This window comes from Euprymna scolopes, chromosome 3 (genome assembly GCF_053919585.1).
Source record: "Euprymna scolopes isolate OS-2025 chromosome 3, ASM5391958v1, whole genome shotgun sequence".
Taxonomy (NCBI): domain Eukaryota; kingdom Metazoa; phylum Mollusca; class Cephalopoda; order Sepiida; family Sepiolidae; genus Euprymna; species Euprymna scolopes.
The window spans coordinates 80,366,799-80,389,283 of record NC_136484.1 but is presented as its reverse complement, the minus strand read 5'-3'; the positions used below and the strand labels follow the sequence as shown (position 1 = coordinate 80,389,283).

The 22,485-nt window shown below is 30.8% G+C and overlaps 1 protein-coding gene across 1 annotated transcript in view; it reads left to right on the top strand.

The window, feature by feature from the left end:
• The window catches only part of LOC145256499 (uncharacterized), a 257,129-nt gene extending 235,097 nt beyond the window's left edge, over positions 1 to 22,032 (top strand). Inside the window, exon 2 of the mRNA XM_080115457.1 lies at positions 19,164 to 22,032. Coding sequence (XP_079971583.1) covers positions 19,164 to 21,628 — 2,465 coding nt within the window. The 3' untranslated portion in view covers positions 21,629 to 22,032. The remainder of the gene's footprint in view (positions 1 to 19,163) is intronic.
• The last annotated feature ends 453 nt before the right edge of the window (positions 22,033 to 22,485 follow it).

The window sequence follows — 22,485 nt, the reverse complement described above, 5'->3', positions numbered from 1 at the left end:
TTTTCCAGAAGGTCGGGCACCGGATATACCTTACCCGAGTGGCTGCAAGGAGGACCGGCCCTCCTTAGGAAGTTTGTCCGCCAACACAAGTCAGATCCCCTAGTGGAACCAGTAGATATAATATCTGCAACTCCCAACTTTGCCAGAATTTGTTTCCCTGACGGCCGTCAGTCAACAGCCTCAACAGAAGACCTAGCCCCCACTCCTGTCACTGACCCCTCCTCTACAAACTTGGAATCTCCTGTCTCCCCTGATCATGGTACATCACCAGATTCTACTACTCCATCAAACATCCGCGAACCAGAGTTGATTGATCAACAGGAAACCCCAAAGAATAATACCTCACCAAATGGAGAGTCTTTCTCTTCAGTCGACAAAACAAAGTGTTTAGAAATAGAAGAGCAGCAGCAACAGTCTGACTCGAAGAAGGGCGTTTTCAAATTTCTTCCAGAAGCTACAAAAAGGGGAAGGAAGATCACCTGCAACCCAAAATATAAATAAAATGTGGTGGAGAGTGTTGTGAGTTTAGAGCGCTAGTGCGCATGCGCACCAGATGTTTACAAATAGAACGAAATTGGCGCCTTTTCCCAGCTTAGTCATTCGTTACCGACCATGTTGTTGTACCTGCTGAATTTTATGTTGAATAAAACCTTTCTAATATCTTAAAAGGTCTTTATTTTTCATTACACAATACATGATCTTTTCTATTACTATATTACTTGCTTTTGTATTGGTTTACCGTTCTCAAAGTGAATAAACTAAATTCAGGATAGAATGTTGTAATATTTGCTGTTATCTCGTTTGAATAAGACGCAACACAAATACTAATTTGAAGGATTATTTTATTCTGCGAAGATGGTAAGATTACATGAGTATAGCAATCATCAAAACACGTGTGTACTAGACGTCGACTCAGTGAACTCTGCCTCGTTCTCGTTGAAAAGGCACCAGCGTTCTCTACTTGGATGGTAGCAGCAGGCTGGCATGGGAGGAGTCTGTAAGCAGGGTGACTATGTGTTACGAAGGATTAAGGAGTTAGAATTTTCTTTTACACTGTAGGGAAGAGGAAGGTTTAATATAGTGCTGAAGAGGATATTAGAAGTGGTTTTGGTTTTGTGACCTAAATCTTTGATCAGTACAGAGAGGTACCCTGCCAGTAGATAGAGTGCTCATATATATGTATATTTTTATATTTATGTGGAGAAAGAAGTGGCTTACCGTTAAAGCGGCTGCACGTTTGTGCCTGTAGAGCACAAATTGAGAATCAAGATGGCGCCTGCATGCGTTCATGTGGAAAAAAGTCTCATGGAATCTCGTGGAATTTTGGAGAATCTCGTACCCTGATTCCATATATAACGAGGAAGGGAAAGCGGGAAGGGACGAGTTTTAGTCACTAAAGCGAACGAACGTGTGTAAAAGAAGAGGTAGAAGAAAAGAGTGTGGTGAACGAAACAAACAACGACTTCAAGTAGAGTTGTAACGAACACAAGCTATTCCGGCATGACGTCAGGATTTGACCCCAAGCTAATTCCCCTGTTTGATGGCAGTAGCACTGATCACTCAGTGCAGGAATGGGTGGAAAAAGCTCAGTGGGGTGAAGCGTAAAGAATGTGTGGTCCCAATGTGCCTCACTGGGGGAGCATATGCAGTATATCAGCAGTTGGCTGATGAGGAAAAAACAGATTTTGCCTGCATCAAGCGCGCCCTTTTTACAGCATTGACATTAGATCCAATTACTGCATGGAAGGAATTCATGGCCCGAAAACAACAACGGGCCTACAGTAGCCGTGCGAGCCCTGGTGATGGAGGGAGAGCTTCTTGGGTACAACCTACTCCTGGGTATGAACTTGATTACACAACTGGGTGGAATTACCGTGGACAGAACTGGCAAGGTACAGTTCTCTCGATGTGAGGAACATGTTTGTGCTGCCATAACTCTCGACGAGCCTGACTTTCATGCAGAGTATGATAGAAACACCAATGCATGGACGGCGTCTTGGAAGTGGTCAAACGATCAGCCACCAATATCCTTGCGAAACCGGTTATCGGAATATCCCCCACCCATGTGGCTAAGGGAACAGTATGAAGAAGAACTGTAAACGTGGGTCGACAATGGCTGGCTTCTTCCATACCCAGAGGATGAGCTTGGCCCCCCCGCGAGGGCTGATTCCCTTGATGGCTGTCGTACAAGAGACCAAACAAAAGGTCTGCCCCGTCCTAGACTACCGTGAGCTCAATAAGCATGTCGACCCATATACGGCAAGGGCTGATGTGTGTGCACTCAAATTAAGGGAGTGGCGACAGTAGGGATCGAACGTGGCAACTCTGGACCTACTCAGGGCCTATCTGCAAATACGCATTGAGAAGAAATTGTGGCCATTTCAGACTGTGGAAATTAGAGGAACCTGATATTGTCTAACCAAGCTAGGGTTCGGTCTAAATGTGGCCCCAGGCATTATGACAGCGATCATGCATGCTATGCGGCAGCAAGATGAGGCAGTGCAACAGGCAACATCCTCATACATCGATGATATATTCGTCAATGAGAACCTCATGTCAGCGCAATCGGTTAGAATGCACTTTGAAAGCTTTGGACTGACATGTAAGGAACCAGAGCGTCTGTGCGATGGAGCAAAAGTTCTCAGCCTGCACGTGCGCAATAGCAAGGAGGGACTTTGCTGGAGAAGAGGAAGTCACGTTCCCAAGGTCCCATCAAACATCACTCGATGAACAGTGTTTTCGCTTTGTGGAAAGATGGTAGGCCATTTCCCTGTGTGCGGTTGGCTCGGGGTGGCCGTGGCAGCCATAAAGAGACGTGCAACAGCCGTGTCGTCAGGATGGGACGATGCAGTACACGATGTCACCCTAAGGAGCATGTTGACAGAGACTGTGTCCAGAGTCACCAGTGAAAGTGGTGCGTCAGCGGGAATGAGTTCACGGTCTGGGTGGATGCTAGTTCACTGGCCCTTGGAGTTGCCCTTGCAGTTAATGATTCCATTATTGAAGATGTCTGTTGGCTTTGGCCAGAGAATGATTCGAGGCACATAAACCTGGTCGAACTTGATGCCACATTGAAGGGCGTTAACTTGGCGCTTCAATGGCACGCCAAGGTTCTATATATCATGACTGACTCGGCATGCACTCATCGGTGGATAACCGATGCATTAAGTGGAAGAGCACGGCTGACGACACAAGCATCGAGTGAGATGTTAATTCGAAGACGGCTTGCCACCTTGGTCGACACCATCACAGAGTACGACCTGACCATGGACGTAGTGTTGATCAGGTCTGCGCTCAACAGAGCAGATGCTTTGACAAGAGTTCCTCAATGATGGCTTCTGGCTGGTGCTCGGAGACATGCTGATAATCTGCAAAACACATGTGCAGCAGTTGTGTGTAATGTGGATGCAGCGCGCATCATGGACATTCATCGACAGTGTGGACATCCTGGCATCAAGCGGACACTGTACTTTGTCAAGATGATTGATCCAGGAGTAGGAAAAAAAAGATATCCGAAGAGTGGTGGAAAGTTGCGAGGCCTACTAATCCATCGACCCAGCTCCAGCACGATGGAAGAAAGGAGAGTTGGGAGTGAGTGGTAAGTGGCAGAGAGTGGGCATGGACATCACACACTACGGTGGCAACCTGTTCCTTACCCTCATCGATTGTGGGCCTACACGTTTCGCAGTCTGGAGACTCCTCGGGAACCAGGACTCTTGCAACATTATTCGCCAGCTGTCATCCGTGTTCTGTGAAAGAGGTGCGCCCGATGAAGTGCTGACAGACAACGACCCAGCCTTTTGCAGCCATCAGATGAGGCAGTTCTTACAAGAATGGGGTGTGCGGCTGCGGCTTAGATGCGCTTATGTGCCTTCTGGCAATGGTATAGCTGAGAGAAGCCATCGCAGCATCAAAACAATTGCAGCCAGGAAGCAGTGCACCATCGCAGAAGCTGTGTACTGGTATAATCTCATGCCAAAGGATGGTGTCTCTCCAGGAACGGCGCCTGCAAACACAATCTATCAGTACCGTGTCCGAGAAAAAGGAATCCACCCCGATACAACTGTGGCTACTGAGATAGAACGGAATCGATATGCCAAAAGGGATGCTGTCTGGGTGAAGCCGCCAGGAAACCGATGTACTGACAGGCACAGTGACCGATGTGTTTTTTTTTTTTTTTTTTTTTTTTTTACTTAGGCAACACCACATTATCAAGGCCAAGAGGCCACTCAAGGATAAGGGTTAAAGAGTGTACAGTAGAAATTGGACAATATAGTAATCATTAGTAATGAAAATTTGGAAAATTTGATAACTTATATGGAGTGGCTCATCAAGAACTTATTTACGTTAGACTTGAACACAACCATATTGTAGTCAGCCGGAAAGCAGGAAAACGGAAGACAATTCCACAGGCGTGCAGTTCTAAGAAAGAAGCTTTGTTCATGGAATCTACGTTTAGGTTTAGGCACAGATAAAGAGTGGGGGGAATTATTGATAGTGTTTACAGCTAGACGAGTGTTTCTTGTGAAAGTTTGGTGAGGGGGGACCATAGATTGAAGCTCAGTCGAACACTTTCCATGAAAATAACGATACATCAGAGACAAACTCGCAACATCTCTTCTGTGAGATAGAGGTTGCAGCGAAGAGAAAAGGACATATCCAATCAGGCCACAAAGTCTATTTTGAACTTTATCAAGGCAGGACAAGTCCTTTCTAGCAGCTCCTGCCCAGATGTGGCAACAGTATTCCATCCTTGGACGTACCTGGCTCTTATATAGATAGAGAATAGCATCAGCAGTGAGATATTTACCGGATCGATAGAAAGATCCCACCATTTTTCCAGCGGCCTTGGCAACAGATTTGATGTACGTGTTCCATTTAAGATCAGGAGTGATGGTCAAGCCCAGAAGCTTGTCAAAACTAGAGGCCTCTTGAAGACGAGAGCCATTCATTTCAATTGATGCCAGATGTGGCTCAGAATGTTGATGATGTAAAGAGAGAAGCTTGGTTTTAGATGCATTAAAAGTAACCAGCCACTCCTTTCCCCATTGTACTACGTGCTCAAGATCAGAGGAGAGAGAATTGGAGAGAACTTGGTCGTTTACTGTCTTAGATGTGCTACCATAAATGGTAGTGTCGTCAGCATAAATGTCTACAAATGATGTAAGGATGTGATTTGGAAGATCATTAATGTAGATCAGGAAAAGAGTTGGGCCCAGGATGGACCCCTGAGTGGTGAGTGGTGAGTCAGCAGTGTGTCCAGGTTGATGGCGTACCCTGTCACGTTAGGGACCTACGGCCGGCGACACATGTACCACCTCCAGTGGACGATGAGAGTGATTCTGACTCTGAGACGAGTGGGCCATGACTTTGGTTTGCACCATCCCTATCAAGCAGTGACTCTGATATCAGTAACCTCCACGGAGATGAAGCCTTCCCCGACCATCAGGCAGTGGATGAGAGCGCCGGCGAAGACGAGAGCAGCACTGTCCCCCTTCATAGAAGCACCCGACGGCGGCGATCACCCCCCCCTCTGTCGTCTCTGTGATCATGAGATCAGTGGGGAGTGTGGAGAAAGAAGTGGCTTACCGTTAAAGCGGCTGCGCGTTTGTGCCTGTAGAGCACAAATTGAGAATCAAGATGGTGCCCGCATTCGTTTATGTGGAAAAAAGTCTCGTGGAATCTCGGGGAATCTCGGAGAATCTCATACCCTGATTCCATAAATAACGAGGAAGGGAAAGCGGGAAGGGACGAGTTTTAGTCACTAAAGCAAACGGACGTGTGTAAAAGAAGAGGTAGAAGAAAAGAGTGTGGTGAACGAAACAAACAACGACTCGGTTGAAAGTAGAGTTGTAACGAACACAATTTATTATTTAAAAAAATTTTTTTTAATAATAAATGTATTCATTGTCTTTTTTCCATGAAACTCTCCTACTTGAAGTTCTTGTTTTTATCTTATGTTCCTGCACTTTTTTCAGGGATTAAAATGTCGGGTTTTTATTTTTGTTGGTAGTTGTATTTTGCGTACATTTTTGCTTGTTTTCAATGTAAGGTTTCAAACGATCTGTTGAAGCTTGTGTATGCGTGTTTGGGTTTGTTTCTATTAGGAAATATTTCAGTGTTCGTTCGAGTATAATGTAAGGGCCTGAATAGGATGCTTCTAATGGTTTTCGAATGCTGTCTATCCTAATCCAAACTTTATCACAGGTTTGAAGTTGATTTGGTACGTATGCTTTCTTTGTTGATTTTTCTGTGTTTGAAAAGTCTGTCAGATCAAATTTTGCCATAGTTTTGTGTAGTTCTCTTGTAAAATTTTGTGTAATTGTTTCTGTATTTTCTGTACCAATCATTAGTTGCGGGAATAACATTTGTGTACCTGTGACCGCATAAAATGGGGGAAAAATTGAAGCAGTTGAGCATACTTCGAATTTCCAAGAGGACTATTGGTAGAGCTGAAATCCAAGATTCTTTTCCGGCCATTATGGCTGCTTTAATAGTTCTGTGGGCTCTTTCTATAAGTCCGTTGCATTGTGGATTATAAGCTGTTGTTCGTAGCCTATAAAATCAAATAATCTTTTACAATTCAAGGAATAGTTCGCTTTCAAATTGTGTGCCTCTGTCAGTTATGACATGTAGTGGGACACCAAAGCGAGTAATCCACGTATTAACAAAAGCTTCTGCTACAGTTTGTGCTGTAATATCTGCGATGGGTTGTGCTTCTATCCATCGACTGGTTCGATATATACATGTTAAAACATACCGACATGGATTTGTATAAGGATTGTTGGCACATTTAGCTGAGGGTAATGGTCCAATTATATCAATGTGTACGGTATGGAATCTTGATGGTGGTATTTCCAACGTTTGAATTGGTGATTTAGTATGTCTGTATATTTTTGCTTGTTGACAAGATGTGCATGATGCACATAATTCTTTGATTGTTTTATCCATATGTGGCCAGCAAAATCTAGCCTTAATCATTTTGATAGATTATTTTATTCCAGGATGTGATACTGAATGTAAGCTGTCAAAGATAGATTTTTTCTTTAAGTCTGGATAGGACTGTATTTCGGTGTCTGTTTTCTGTGCATCTGCAAGTGCTGGGAGGTCGTACATATTTGTACAGCAAATGTTGGGCGAGATAATCAATCTGCAACTATATTTTGGTCACCCTTCACATGGGCAATATCTGAGATTAATTCTGTGATAATGGCTAGTTCCCTTTGTTGCCTATCTGATTTTGCAGGTTTTAGACTGTGAAATGCACCGCATATTGGTTTAGGTCTGTCAGAAGCAATACTTCGTGACTTTCTATTATGTGGCGAAAGTGTAATACAGCCAAATATGCTGCTAAAAGTTCACGGTCGAAACTGGAATATCTCGTCTGTGTTGATGTGAGTTTTTTCGAGAAAAACCCTATTGGTACTGGGGTTCCATCGATGACTTGATGTAAGGCAGCACCTACTGCATATTTGCTGCTGTCTGTGACCAGTTGATACTGTGTACAAGTTGGTTGAGGGTGGGGTAATTCTGTTAGGTTACCCAGTATTTTTGTCATAGTAGAGAAGGCTTCTTTTTCCGAGGTATTTAAGGTGATTAAACCTTTCGGTGTTAGTCTCATTCTCTCAGATAAGGGTAAGACTAATTTCGCAAATCCTGGTATTAATTTTCTATAAAATCCTACCATACCAAGAAATCTGCGTAGGCTTTTTGCATCTTTAGGGCACGGAAAAGATTCTATTTCTTTAACTTTATTTGCGGTTGGTGTGATTCCTTTTGAATTGATTCTAAATCCTAGGAAGTCAAGAGATGTCACATTGAAGATGGATTTGGAAATGGATATTTTTAGGCTGTTGTTTTCTAAGATTTGAAAAACTGTGTCGATATCTTATTGGTGGGATTGTTCGTTGTCACTGAAGATCAATATGTCGTCTATATAAATGAAAACACAGTCGATATCTCGGAAAATTTTGTCCATATATCTTTGAAACGTAGCTGCTGAGTTTTTTAGTCCAAACGGCATGTATTCGTATTGATAGAGTTCCATCGGCGAGATTACGGCAGTTTTTGGAATATCATCGGGTGCACCTTAATCTGATGATTTGCTGAAATCAAGTCAATTTTTGAAAATCGCTGTTTATCAGCGAGTTTAGCCGTATTGGGCATTGGGGATGGGGTATCTGTCACTTTTAGTGATGCTGTTTAAGGCGCGGTAGTCTCCACAGCAGCGATAACCTCCACTTTGTTTGGGTACCAGATGTAGTGGGCTTGACCACTCACTGTCTGAAGGGGTTATTACACCTTCGTTTATTAAACGTTTAAATTCCTCTTTCGTCGCCGCCAGCCTTTCAGCAGACAGTTGTCTGGATTTAGCGAAAACTGGGGAGTGGCTGCCTGTGTCGATTCTGTGATAAACACGACAGTACTCACTGTTTTTGTTGGTGTGCGGAGAGATAATTTCTGGGTGTTTATCCAGGCTTTTTCTAATGAATACAGGCAGTTCTATTTCATTTATGACCACATTTACTGGTGCTGCAACATTTAATAGTAACTTTTTTTTTTGGTTTTAGTAACTGGATCGTAAATTGCTCTATTTTTGCAGTCTATTGTAAGGCCACATTTATTTAAGAAGTCAAGGGGATTTGTTACGTTTGCGATAACAAATGGCCAGGAAAATTACCTTCTCAAACTTGGTATCCCAATTTCAAGGTTAGCTTGGCCGTGGCATTCTATTTTCTCACCGTTGGCAGTGGTTAGCGATACTGGTGTTGGGTGTAATGTGACACCGTTTATCATGGCTGCTGGTATTATCGAGATACTTGCGCCTGTATCTACAATAAATTTTAATGTTTTTGTCCCTAGCCTTGCTTTGACTTATACTAGTGGTGAACTCAAGGGGACGGACATGGCTCACGCTACTAGTTTTCCAAATCACTTGGTGTTGGTGGGCATGAGCATGGTAGTATTTTTATGTTTCGCTTCCCTAGCCATTTGCACCAGGGTTTGCAAGTTCTGGCTTGCTCCGTGAAGTAAATATGTGCTCTGCATATCTTTGTTTTTTGTTCAGGGAAAAATGGTTTAACACCTATCGGTATCCGAACGTTGCTCTTGTTTTTGTCAGTATGCTGAGCGGTTTTAGTCTTTGCCTGAGGACGTTTCAGATTGAAAAGGCTGGTATCAAGACACTACTGGACAGCAACAGCATCATGGTTGAAGGTCATGGTGCAAAACCAAAGTGATGGCAACCAGAAATAGGTTGAAAATGACCGGAGCCAAGATGCATCCCTACTTCGCACCAACATTCACGGCGTAAGTGTCCAATTCTGCACTTGACATGATAACACCAGCATGCATGCCAGTGTGAAACTACTGGAGAACTGACAAGAAAGTAGGAGGGCAGCCAAACTTCCGGAGAATGTTCCATAACAGTTCACAGTTCACGGTGTTAAAAGCCTTGGTCAGATCTAGCCAAATAGAGCTTACCATGCTGTTCACGATACTTCTCCTGGGATTCTGGGATGACAAGATTGACAATAGTCTTCAGAAGTCGGGTGGGCATGATCTTAGCCAATACTTTGCCGGCCACAGATTGGAGAGAGATGCCTTAGCTGTTGCCACAGTCAGCGCAGTCACCTTTATGTTTGTAGATGAAGATGATGTTAGCGTCCTTCCACTGCTGTGGGAGATACTTCGCTGACCAGCAATCCAGTATGAATCAGTGGAGATGCAGGAGGAGGTCAGTTCGGCCACACTTGAGGATCTCAGCAGGTATGCCGTCGAGACCAGCTGCCTTGTTTTTTTTAAGGTTGTGTTCAGCATGGGGATGGATGGCAGAGTGGAGAGATCATCGACAATGGAGGGATCAGTGGCACTGATTTTATTAAACAGTTCCTGCAGATGTTCAGCCCATCTTTTCAGGATTCCACTCTCCTCTTTGATGAGAGCATCATCTTTACTATGCACTTGGTGCATGGAACATTGCCTTGGGTCATGGATCATCTTTACTGCCTCATAGAAACCGCACAGCTTTGGATCTCCCTGGCCTTCTTCAGCCACCATTCATTCTCTATCCAATGCAATTCTCACTGCACCATGGCACTGAGGTAGGAAGATGCTGGATTTCTAAGAGGGGCATCATGAGCAGCAATTTCTCATGCATGAGGGATCCAATGTCCCCTGCACAGTCATCGAACCAAACCAGAATAGCCAAAGATGGATTCTGAGGCACCATGAAGAGCAATTGAGATTTCTTGCCATTCTACCATGAGGGTAGTAGTGGACACTGCTGAGATAGCATCGGGGGCAGGGAGGGACTCAGCGATGATATCACACAATTTGGCTGAGATTGCCGGATTTCATAGATAAGGCAGAAGCCAATACGGCAACTCAATCAATGATCATAATATTATGTGATATACTTAGCTTCCAGAACTTTCAACTTTTTAATGCATGAGGATTTGATAAGAATTTTAACACCAGTTTAAATGATTTTCGAATCGAATTCCCTTAAAATTTTAAAACAGTCACAAAGTAATTGATTTTTTCAACAAAATATTGAAATGGCTGACTTCTTTATGAAGAACCCAAAATGCATTATGATGGGATTAATCCTGTAATAGAATTTTAATTTATTACATTTTTATCTATATATATATATATATATATATATATATATATATATATATATATATATATATATATATATATATATTATCTATATATATATATGTTATCTATATTTATTACATTTTTTATCTATTTATATATTTATTATATTTTTTATCTATTTATATATTTATTATATTTTTTATCTATTTATATATTTATTATATTTTTTATCTATTTATATATTTATTATATTTTTTATCTATTTATATATTTATTACACTTTTTTATCTATTTATATATTTATTATATTTTTTATCTATTTATATATTTATTACACTTTTTTATCTATTTATATATTTATTACACTTTTTTATCTATTTATATATTTATTACACTTTTTTATCTATTTATATATTTATTATATTTTTTATCTATTTATATATTTATTATATTTTTTATCTATTTATATATTTATTATATTTTTTATCTATTTATATATTTATTACACTTTTTTATCTATTTATATATTTATTATATTTTTTATCTATTTATATATTTATTATATTTTTTATCTATTTATATATTTATTATATTTTTTATCTATTTATATATTTATTATATTTTTTATCTATTTATATATTTATTATATTTTTTATATATTTATATATTTATTACACTTTTTTATCTATTTATATATGTATTACACTTTTTTATTTATTTATATATTTATTATATTTTTTATCTATATATATATTTATTATATTTTTTATCTATTTATATATTTATTACACTTTTTTATCTATTTATATATTTATTACATTTTTTTATCTATTTATATATTTATTATATTTTTTATCTATTTATATATTTATTATATTTTTTATCTATTTATATATTTATTATGTTTTTTATCTATTTATATATTTATTATATTTTTTATCTATTTATATATTTATTATATTTTTTATCTATTTATATATTTATTATATTTTTTATCTATTTATATATTTATTACACTTTTTTATCTATTTATATATTTATTACACTTTTTTATCTATTTATATATTTATTATATTTTTTATCTATTTATATATTTATTATATTTTTTATCTATTTATATATTTATTATATTTTTTATCTATTTATATATTTATTATATTTTTTATCTATTTATATATTTATTATATTTTTTATCTATTTATATATTTATTATATTTTTTATCTATTTATATATTTATTATATTTTTATCTATTTATATATTTATTATATTTTTTATCTATTTATATATTTATTATATTTTTTATCTATTTATATATTTATTATATTTTTTATCTATTTATATATTTATTATATTTTTTATCTATTTATATATTTATTATATTTTTTATATATTTATATATTTATTACACTTTTTTATCTATTTATATATGTATTACACTTTTTTATTTATTTATATATTTATTATATTTTTTATCTATATATATATTTATTATATTTTTTATCTATTTATATATTTATTACACTTTTTTATCTATTTATATATTTATTACATTTTTTTATCTATTTATATATTTATTATATTTTTTATCTATTTATATATTTATTATATTTTTTATCTATTTATATATTTATTATGTTTTTTATCTATTTATATATTTATTATATTTTTTATCTATTTATATATTTATTATATTTTTTATCTATTTATATATTTATTACACTTTTTTATCTATTTATATATTTATTACACTTTTTTATCTATTTATATATTTATTATATTTTTTATCTATTTATATATTTATTATATTTTTTATCTATTTATATATTTATTATATTTTTTATCTATTTATATATTTATTATATTTTTTATCTATTTATATATTTATTATATTTTTTATCTATTTATATATTTATTATATTTTTTATCTATTTATATATTTATTATATTTTTATCTATTTATATATTTATTATATTTTTTATCTATTTATATATTTATTATATTTTTTATCTATTTATATATTTATTATATTTTTTATCTATTTATATATTTATTACACTTTTTTATCTATTTATATATGTATTACACTTTTTTATTTATTTATATATGTATTATATTTTTTATCTATTTATATATTTATTATATTTTTTATCTATTTATATATTTATTACACTTTTTTATCTATTTATATATTTATTACATTTTTTATCTATTTATATATTTATTATATTTTTTATCTATTTATATATTTTTTATATTTTTTATCTATTTATATATTTATTATATTTTTTATCTATTTATATATTTATTATATTTTTTATCTATTTATATATTTATTATCTTTTTTATCTATTTATATATTTATTACACTTTTTTATCTATTTATATATTTATTATATTTTTTATCTATTTATATATTTATTATATTTTTTATCTATTAATATATTTATTATATTTTTTATCTATTTATATATTTATTATATTTTTTATCTATTTATATATTTATTATATTTTTTATCTATTTATATATTTATTATATTTTTTATCTATTTATATATTTATTATATTTTTTATCTATTTATATATTTATTATATTTTTTATCTATTTATATATTTATTATATTTTTTATCTATTTATATATTTATTATATTTTTTATCTATTTATATATTTATTACACTTTTTTATCTATTTATATATTTATTATATTTTTTAACTATTTATATATTTATTATATTTTTTATCTATTTATATATTTATTATATTTTTTATCTATTTATATATTTATTATATTTTTTATCTATTTATATATTTATTATATTTTTTATCTATTTATATATTTATTACACTTTTTTATCTATTTATATATTTATTACACTTTTTTATCTATTTATATATTTATTATATTTTTTATCTATTTATATATTTATTATATTTTTTATCTATTTATATATTTATTATATTTTATTATCTAATTATATATTTATTATATTTTTTATCTATTTATATATTTATTACACTTTTTTATCTATTTATATATTTATTACACTTTTTTATCTATTTATATATTTATTACACTTTTTTATCTATTTATATATTTATTATATTTTTTATCTATTTATATATTTATTATATTTTTTATCTATTTATATATTTATTACACTTTTTTATCTATTTATATATTTATTATATTTTTTATCTATTTATTATATTTTTTATCTATTTATATATTTATTATATTTTTTATCTATTTATATATTTATTATATTTTTTATCTATTTATATATTTATTATATTTTTTATCTATTTATATATTTATTATATTTTTTATCTATTTATATATTTATTATATTTTTTATCTATTTATATATTTATTACACTTTTTTATCTATTTATATATTTATTACACTTTTTTATCTATTTATATATTTATTATATTTGTTATCTATTTATATATTTATTATATTTTTTATCTATTTATATATTTATTATATTTTTTATCTATTTATATATTTATTATATTGTTTATCTATTTATATATTTATTATATTTTTTATCTGTTTATATATTTATTATATTTTTTATCTATTTATATATTTATTATATTTTTTATCTATTTATATATTTATTATATTTTTTATCTATTTATATATTTATTATATTTTTTATCTATTTATATATTTATTATATTTTTTATCTATTTATATATTTATTATATTTTTTATCTATTTATATATTTATAATATTTTTTATCTATTTATATATTTATTATATTTTTTATCTATTTATATATTTATTATTTTTTTTATCTATATATATATTTATTACATTTTTTATCTATTTATATATTTATTATATTTTTTATCTATTTATATATTTATTATATTTTTTATCTATTTATATATTTATCATATTTTTTATCTATTTATATATTTATTATATTTTTTATCTATTTATATATTTCTTATATTTGTTATCTATTTATATATTTATTATATTTTTTATCTATTTATATATTTATTATATTTTTTATCTATTTATATATTTATTATATTTTTTATCTATTTATATATTTATTGTATTTTTTATCTATTTATATATTTATTATATTTTTTATCTATTTATATATTTATTATATTTTTTATCTATTTATATATTTATTATATTTTTTATCTATTTATATATTTATTATATTTTTTATCTATTTATATATTTATTACATTTTTTCTATATATATATTTATTATATTTTTTATCTATTTATATATTTATTATATTTTTTATCTATTTATATATTTATTATATTTTTTATCTATTTATCTATTTATTATATTTTTTATCTATTTATATATTTATTATATTTTTTATCTATTTATATATTTATTACATTTTTTATCTATTTATATATTTATTACACTTTTTTATCTATTTATATATTTATTATATTTTTTTATCTATTTATATATTTATTATATTTTTTATCTATTTATATATTTATTATATTTTTTATCTATTTATATATTTATTATATTTTTTATCTATTTATATATTTATTACACTTTTTTATCTATTTATATATTTATTATATTTTTTATCTATTTATATATTTATTACACTTTTTTATCTATTTATATATTTATTACACATATTTATCTATTTATATATTTATTATATTTTTTATCTATTTATATATTTATTATATTTTTTATCTATTTATATATTTATTATATTTTTTATCTATTTATATATTTATTATATTTTTTATCTATTTATATATTTATTATATTTTTGATCTATTTATATATTTATTACACTTTTTTATCTATTTATATATTTATTACACTTTTTTATCTATTTATATATTTATTATATGTTTTATCTATTTATATATTTATTACATTTTTTTATTTATTTATATATTTATTATATTTTTTATCTATTTATATATTTATTATATTTTTTATCTATTTATATATTTATTATATTTTTTATCTATTTATATATTTATTATATTTTTTATCTATTTATATATTTATTATATTTTTTATCTATTTATATATTTATTATATTTTTTATCTATTTATATATTTATTATATTTTTTATCTATTTATATATTTATTATATTTTTTATCTATTTATATATTTATTATATTTTTTATCTATTTATATATTTATTATATTTGTTATCTATTTATATATTTATTATATTTTTTATCTATTTATATATTTATTATATTTTTTATCTATTTATATATTTATTATATTTGTTATCTATTTATATATTTATTATATTTTTTATCTATTTATATATTTATTATATTTTTTATCTATTTATATATTTATTATATTTTTTATCTATTTATATATTTATTATATTTTTTATCTATTTATATATTTATTATATTTTTTATCTATTTATATATTTATTATATTTTTTATCTATTTATATATTTATTATATTTTTTATCTATTTATATATTTATTACACTTTTTTATCTATTTATATATTTATTACACTTTTTTATCTATTTATATATTTATTACACTTTTTTATCTATTTATATATTTATTACATTTTTTATCTATTTATATATTTATTGTATTTTTTATCTATTTATATATTTATTATATTTTTTATCTATTTATATATTTATTATCTTTTTTATCTATTTATATATTTATTATATTTTTTATCTATTTATATATTTATTACATTTTTTTCTATATATATATTTATTATATTTTTTATCTATTTATATATTTATTATATTGTTTATCTATTTATATATTTATTATATTTTTTATCTATTTATATATTTATTATATTTTTTATCTATTTATATATTTATTACATTTTTTTATCTATTTATATATTTATTATATTTTTTATCTATTAATATATATATTACATTTTTTATCTATTTATATATTTATTGTATTTTTTATCTATTTATATATTTATTATATTTTTTATCTATTTATATATTTATTATATTTTTTATCTATTTATATATTTATTATATTTTTTATCTATTTATATATTTATTATATTTTTTATCTATTTATATATTTATTATATTTTTTATCTATTTATATATTTATTACATTTTTTATCTATTTATATATTTATTATATTTTTTCTCTATATATATATATAGAGTAGTAGCGTTTGTTTGTGTGTACAACTCTCCTACAACCCAAACCACTGGACATCATGACTTACCAAGGGCTGATGCACGCCATTTTTCAAGGTTAAGGTCATAGCCTATGCATACTCTCCTACAGCTCACACCACTAGGTCGATTATGACCAAACCTGGCTTGATGATGGTCCTCCACCTACGGATGGTGCACACCATTTTTCAAGGTTACGGTCAAAGCCTATGTATACATCCCAAACCACTGAACCGATCATGATCAAACCTGATATGATGATAGTCTCTGACGTAGGGATGATGCATACTATTTTCAAGATCAAAATTAAATGTTAAGAGTGGGACTCTTTTCTTTTTTTTTACATAGAGATAACCACTTATGAAGGCCCATAGACCACGCGGGGATAAGGGTTAAGAGTGTACAATAGTCAATTGGACAATATAGTAATCGTTAGTAATGGAAATTTGGTAAATTTGTTAACTTAAGTGGAACGGCTCATCAAGAACTTGTTTACGTTGGACTGGAAGATCACCATATTGTAATCAGCTGGAAAGCAAGAAAATGGAAGACAATTCCATAGGCGTGCAGTTCTAAAAAGAAGCTTTGTTCATGGAATCTACATTTAGTTTAGGCACAGATAAACAGTGGGGGTAATTATTGATTGCGATTTCAGCTAGACGAGTATTTCTTGTGAAAGTTTGATGAGTGGGGACCATAGATTGAAGCTCAGACTAGCACTTGCCATGAAAATAACGATAAAGCAGAGACAAATCCGCAACATCTCTTCTGTGAGATAGAGGTTGCAGCAAAGAGAAAAGGACATCTTGTACGAGGCTACACAGTCTATTTTAAACTCTATCAAGGCAGGACAAGTCCTTTCTAGCAGCTCCTGCCCAAATGTGACATACGAGCATACAGCAAAGATTATAATTGGAAAAGATAATACATGCTTTTAGAACAAACACTTTGAAAAATCGATTTTATTTGCTTTCAAACAACAATAAATATTTTTAAATATTTATTTTAAATATTATGGAGAAGTGATGTTTAGACAGTAAAACAATATCCTCCTCAAGAACAGTCTTAAAATCGATTTTTAATCTCTACTATTATATAAAAGGAACTTTGTATGTGTGTGTGAGAGAGAGAAAGAAAGAGTTTGTTTCTTATGGATTCCAAAACGGTTACGTTGATTTTTTTTTAATTTCATATGAAGGTACTTAATGTGCCTGGCAGTGTTCTTACGTAGGTTTTATTTCAGAATACCTCTGATAAGTATCGAAAATCAATAATCGAAAAAATCTGATTAAAGAAGGAAATTCGATTTTGATCAAAGTTAACACTCTTATACAACCTAACATCACAAGTTCATTTGAGAAGTTTTAACACCACACAAGCAGAAAGGCGCAGCCTAGAAAATCAACTATAGATTCTTTTATAAGATAGGGGCATGTTCGAAACGAATGTTTCTTTTTAGAGCACAATTGGACTATGATACTTGACTTTTGTATGTTTAACTTTAATTCAAGTGATTATGTAAAAATAATTTTGTAAAAATGAACGTTCAAAATAATTGTTTCAGTTGAGAACATGATTGATACTTTACTTTTTCATTTTAAATTTTAAGTGAAGCAATTATTTGCAGATAATTTTATAAAATCAACAGTAGATTCTCTACAGTGCAATGTATTGTGGACTAAGTCACTGCAGGGAGGCATGTGGAGCTTTCTCCAAATACACTACGAGCAGGGGGTCTCTTACTAGAGTAGACAATCGATTGATTTATTTAAAAAATAGGCGATTTCAATAATTTTGATGACTATAAAAGTATGAGAAGGTGAAACATGTGTTAATCATCATTCAATCCCGGACAACGTCGGTTCCCCCTACTAGTTTATTCTATAGTTTCCTACCTTGCCAAAATTACCTAATGTTCATGTGCCTAAGTTTTCTAAATTCAGTGATAGTAGTAATAACTGATCAAATCCAATTAATGTAAAATCATGAACATTCTTTGGTAGAGGGAGGCAGAGAATAGTTAATAAAACACCTCCACCCTAACTTTCTCATGTTAAGAATGATTTTGTAAATAGTAACATTATTATTTATAAACTCATTCTTAACATGGAGAGTGAGTCTTTGTTATTCTATTCCTAAACCGTTTTCTTATTTTGCATACAACTATTTTCAATTGTTTATAAAAAAAAATTCAAATAGCATTTTGTCAACTAACAACAAACTATTGCAAATCGGTTTTGTTTTAAAAGAGAAATTAATCTTTAGTTGCTCATAATATTTAATCATTTCATTTAGTTAAAATTAATTTTTTATTTCAATTTTAATCTACAAAATCTGAGTTTTGATTAAATTTCTCATTGCTCCTTTTACGTTTTTCTTGCAGGATGGTTTGAAGTTATTCCAGATGATGGTCGACCGGTTGAATATTTTGACACGATTCAAGGAATCACAGCTATCAAACCCAAAAAGTTTCTCGTAAGGACATCTACAGTTGGATATGAACTTGGTGAAGAAAATGGTATATCATCATGGATTCCTCATGAGATTTCTCCTGGTGAAGTTTTAACTACTGGAATGGTATACATGGATCACCGCAAAACCAAATTGACCACAAACGTGAAAAATCTCTTCAAGAAAATTCTGAAATATCGCCATATCAGTACAAAACGAGATGAAGATCTGAAATATTTGCAGTGTTTTGACAGTAAAGGCAATGAAATAATGATTCCTTTGCTTATGACAGGTGTGTTTAGTCCAATTGGTGATCCTAAAAACAAAAGTTATGATGCAGTTTATGAATTGAAAGATCTTACATTAGCCTTTGATTTGCCTGTGAAAGCACAACTAATTTATACAAATTCCCATCAAAAATACCATGTGCCACATGGAGTCTTAAAGCTGGATTCACTCTCTGAAGATGATTGTGTTGTGGTTTCTAAAACTCTTGATTGTCAGAATTGTTTTGAATTACCACTTGACGAAGATTTATGCTATATAAAAGACATTGCCCCAAAGAATTTTCCTCTTCAAAATCTATCCATGCGAAGCATGAGTCTTCCAACTTATTCTACCAAAACATTGAATGAATCAGGGGATAAAACAAAATTAAGGGTTGAAAAAAGTCAGATTGATCTTCCTATGAGAGTTCCTTCAAAAGATTCCAAAAAGCAAAAAAGTCCTGGAATCATTGAGCGCTTAAGTACGCGGAAAACTAAAAAAGAGCGTGCTGCTCTGAAGGCTCTTCAAGAAGAAGGAATTTTCTCTTCCCGTTTAAGTAAAGCTGAAATGCCTTTTGATGCCTTTTACACAGACAGGAATTATTTTGAGAACCCTGACTCTACAAAAGATAGAAATAAAAGCTATCAAGAGGCGAGTCTGAATGAAAGCAATAAGTCAAACTCACCTGCTTATCAAACCTCATCTTCAACCCTTACACGATCTCATTCCACTCCATGTTCAACACCTTTACCATTGAAAGAGTACTCAATTATTGATCCTTTTGAAGGTCAATATGCAAAAGTATGTAAAAAGACATCCTTGCAGAAACGAGATTTACCCCCAGTTCCTTCAGAAGCAAAGGATGATAGTGAAAGTGGCACACTAGTAGATGTAGAGGAGAGGTTATCTTTATCATCAAATGACACCTTATATGAACATCTTCCAGCTGCACCAATTCCTCCTTCTTCACCTGTTAACATACTGAAATGTTCAGAATCTAGTGGTAGCATGAGGAATAATGTTGATAGCGATGAAGATGGTTACATGCTTCCGTCACAGGTAAACAAAAAAAAAGATCATTATCGACAATGTTCTACAAACCATGTTCCTATTAGATGGCCTGTTGACAACAAGTGTGTGCAGAATTCTCACACTGACCTTGCAACATACGCAAACTGCAAAGAACCAATAAATCCCTACAGACCTTACACCAATGCTAACAGAAGTGCTAATCGAACAATACCTGACAAGAAAATTATTGCAGCTTCAACATCTGATTTGAGTCGGTTAGATGTGCCATCTGCTAGGATGCATTTTGTTCGAAGGAACTCTACAGCAGCAGATTATTATACTGATAGAAATCGAGCTTTGCGAAATCTTGATGGATACCATCCCCCCCAACCCAAATATAACATTGTTGAGAGCAGAGAGAGTACCTATCCCTGTGCAGAATTCCAGAAAAAAGCCCAAAACACAGATCCAAATAATACGTGGAGGCATCACAATATGCGACGGTCAAAAAATGCAATGGAGGTTTTTCATTTTACAGATTCATTCCGTGAAGTCCGTCCGATTTCTTCTCGTGATTCTGATTGTCCTTCAGAACTAGCAACTCATCAGTCAACTTATAGCATTAATGGTTACACATCTCCGCATGGCCATTGTGCTACACCGAATCACTTTAGTTCTCTCAATAGAAATGGTTATCTGGAAAGTGACCCCGCAAACCAGTATTTTGTTCATTCTCTCTCTGTATCTGGACTAAGTGACCTCTGTGCCAAACAAGGTGATGATTCAGCCATCTCACTCTGCTCAAAGGGTGAATATGGTTTCCAAGGAGGGAGTGATTACAGCTATTCAGAATATGCTGATGTCTTCCGTGAGGATGGCTGGCTTCCTCCTGATAATATTGATTGTTTGTCTGTCCAGGATGTTTCTCGATCATTACGCTACATTGGCATGAAAGATAGGGTTGTTAAACGATTTGCTAATGAACAAATTGATGGTCAAATGCTCGCCTCTCTTGATTGGAAATTGCTTAAGGATGGTTTTCCAGAGTTGAATACATTAGAAGTAAAAAAAATAATTGATTTTATCAATGGTTGGAGACCAAAAAAGTCCATGTCATGATCATTGTACTAAGGAAAACTACTTTTATACTAAATTTATTTGGAGGAGAATAAATAGATAAAGTGACGATTTGGTGAATGTTTTACAAATAAGATATTTTACTCTTTATGTTTGAATATAAATAGAAATTTATGATCAATGATTTGGACTGAAATTCGTTGTTGAAACTAGATTCATACCTAGCAAAATGTTTCAATAATTATTCTATACGAATAACATAAATGCACAAACATGATAATAACTGTCACGTTTATTTGTCGTTGTTTAATAAATTGATATATGATTATTTACTTCTAATTTTATTACTACATTTTAGTAAAATATTTGTTATTTTAAAGTTAATTGCACTTCTGAATCATTTTTCTACTTTCTATTAAATAAATAAGAAAATACATTTGATATCATTTTGGTCTTTGCAGTAAATTCTTCTGTTGTTACATTATTATTTTTTATTACATTTTCGTTACAGTTTTTTATATTCATTATTTATTTCATAGGATTCTTTAGCAGAAGAAAATAGAAATCTTATATTAGTAAGTTTTTAAGAGAAAATTTTTTGTCTAAATTGTGCAGGTTTAGCAGAGTTGGTATGATGTAAAATGAAATATTTTATAAGTTTCCTTTGTGTCTTTTCCAACTGCAATTGTTTCAGTTTTGGAAGAGAATCAATTTGACAGTTTTAGAAGAGAATCAATTTGACAGTTGTGGAAGAGAATCAATTTGACAGTTTTGGAAGAGAATCAATTTGACAGTTTTAGAAGAGAATCAATTTGACAGTTTTGGAAGAGAATCAATTTGACAGTTTTGGAAGAGAATCAATTTGACAGTTGTGGAAGAGAATCAATTTGACAGTTTTG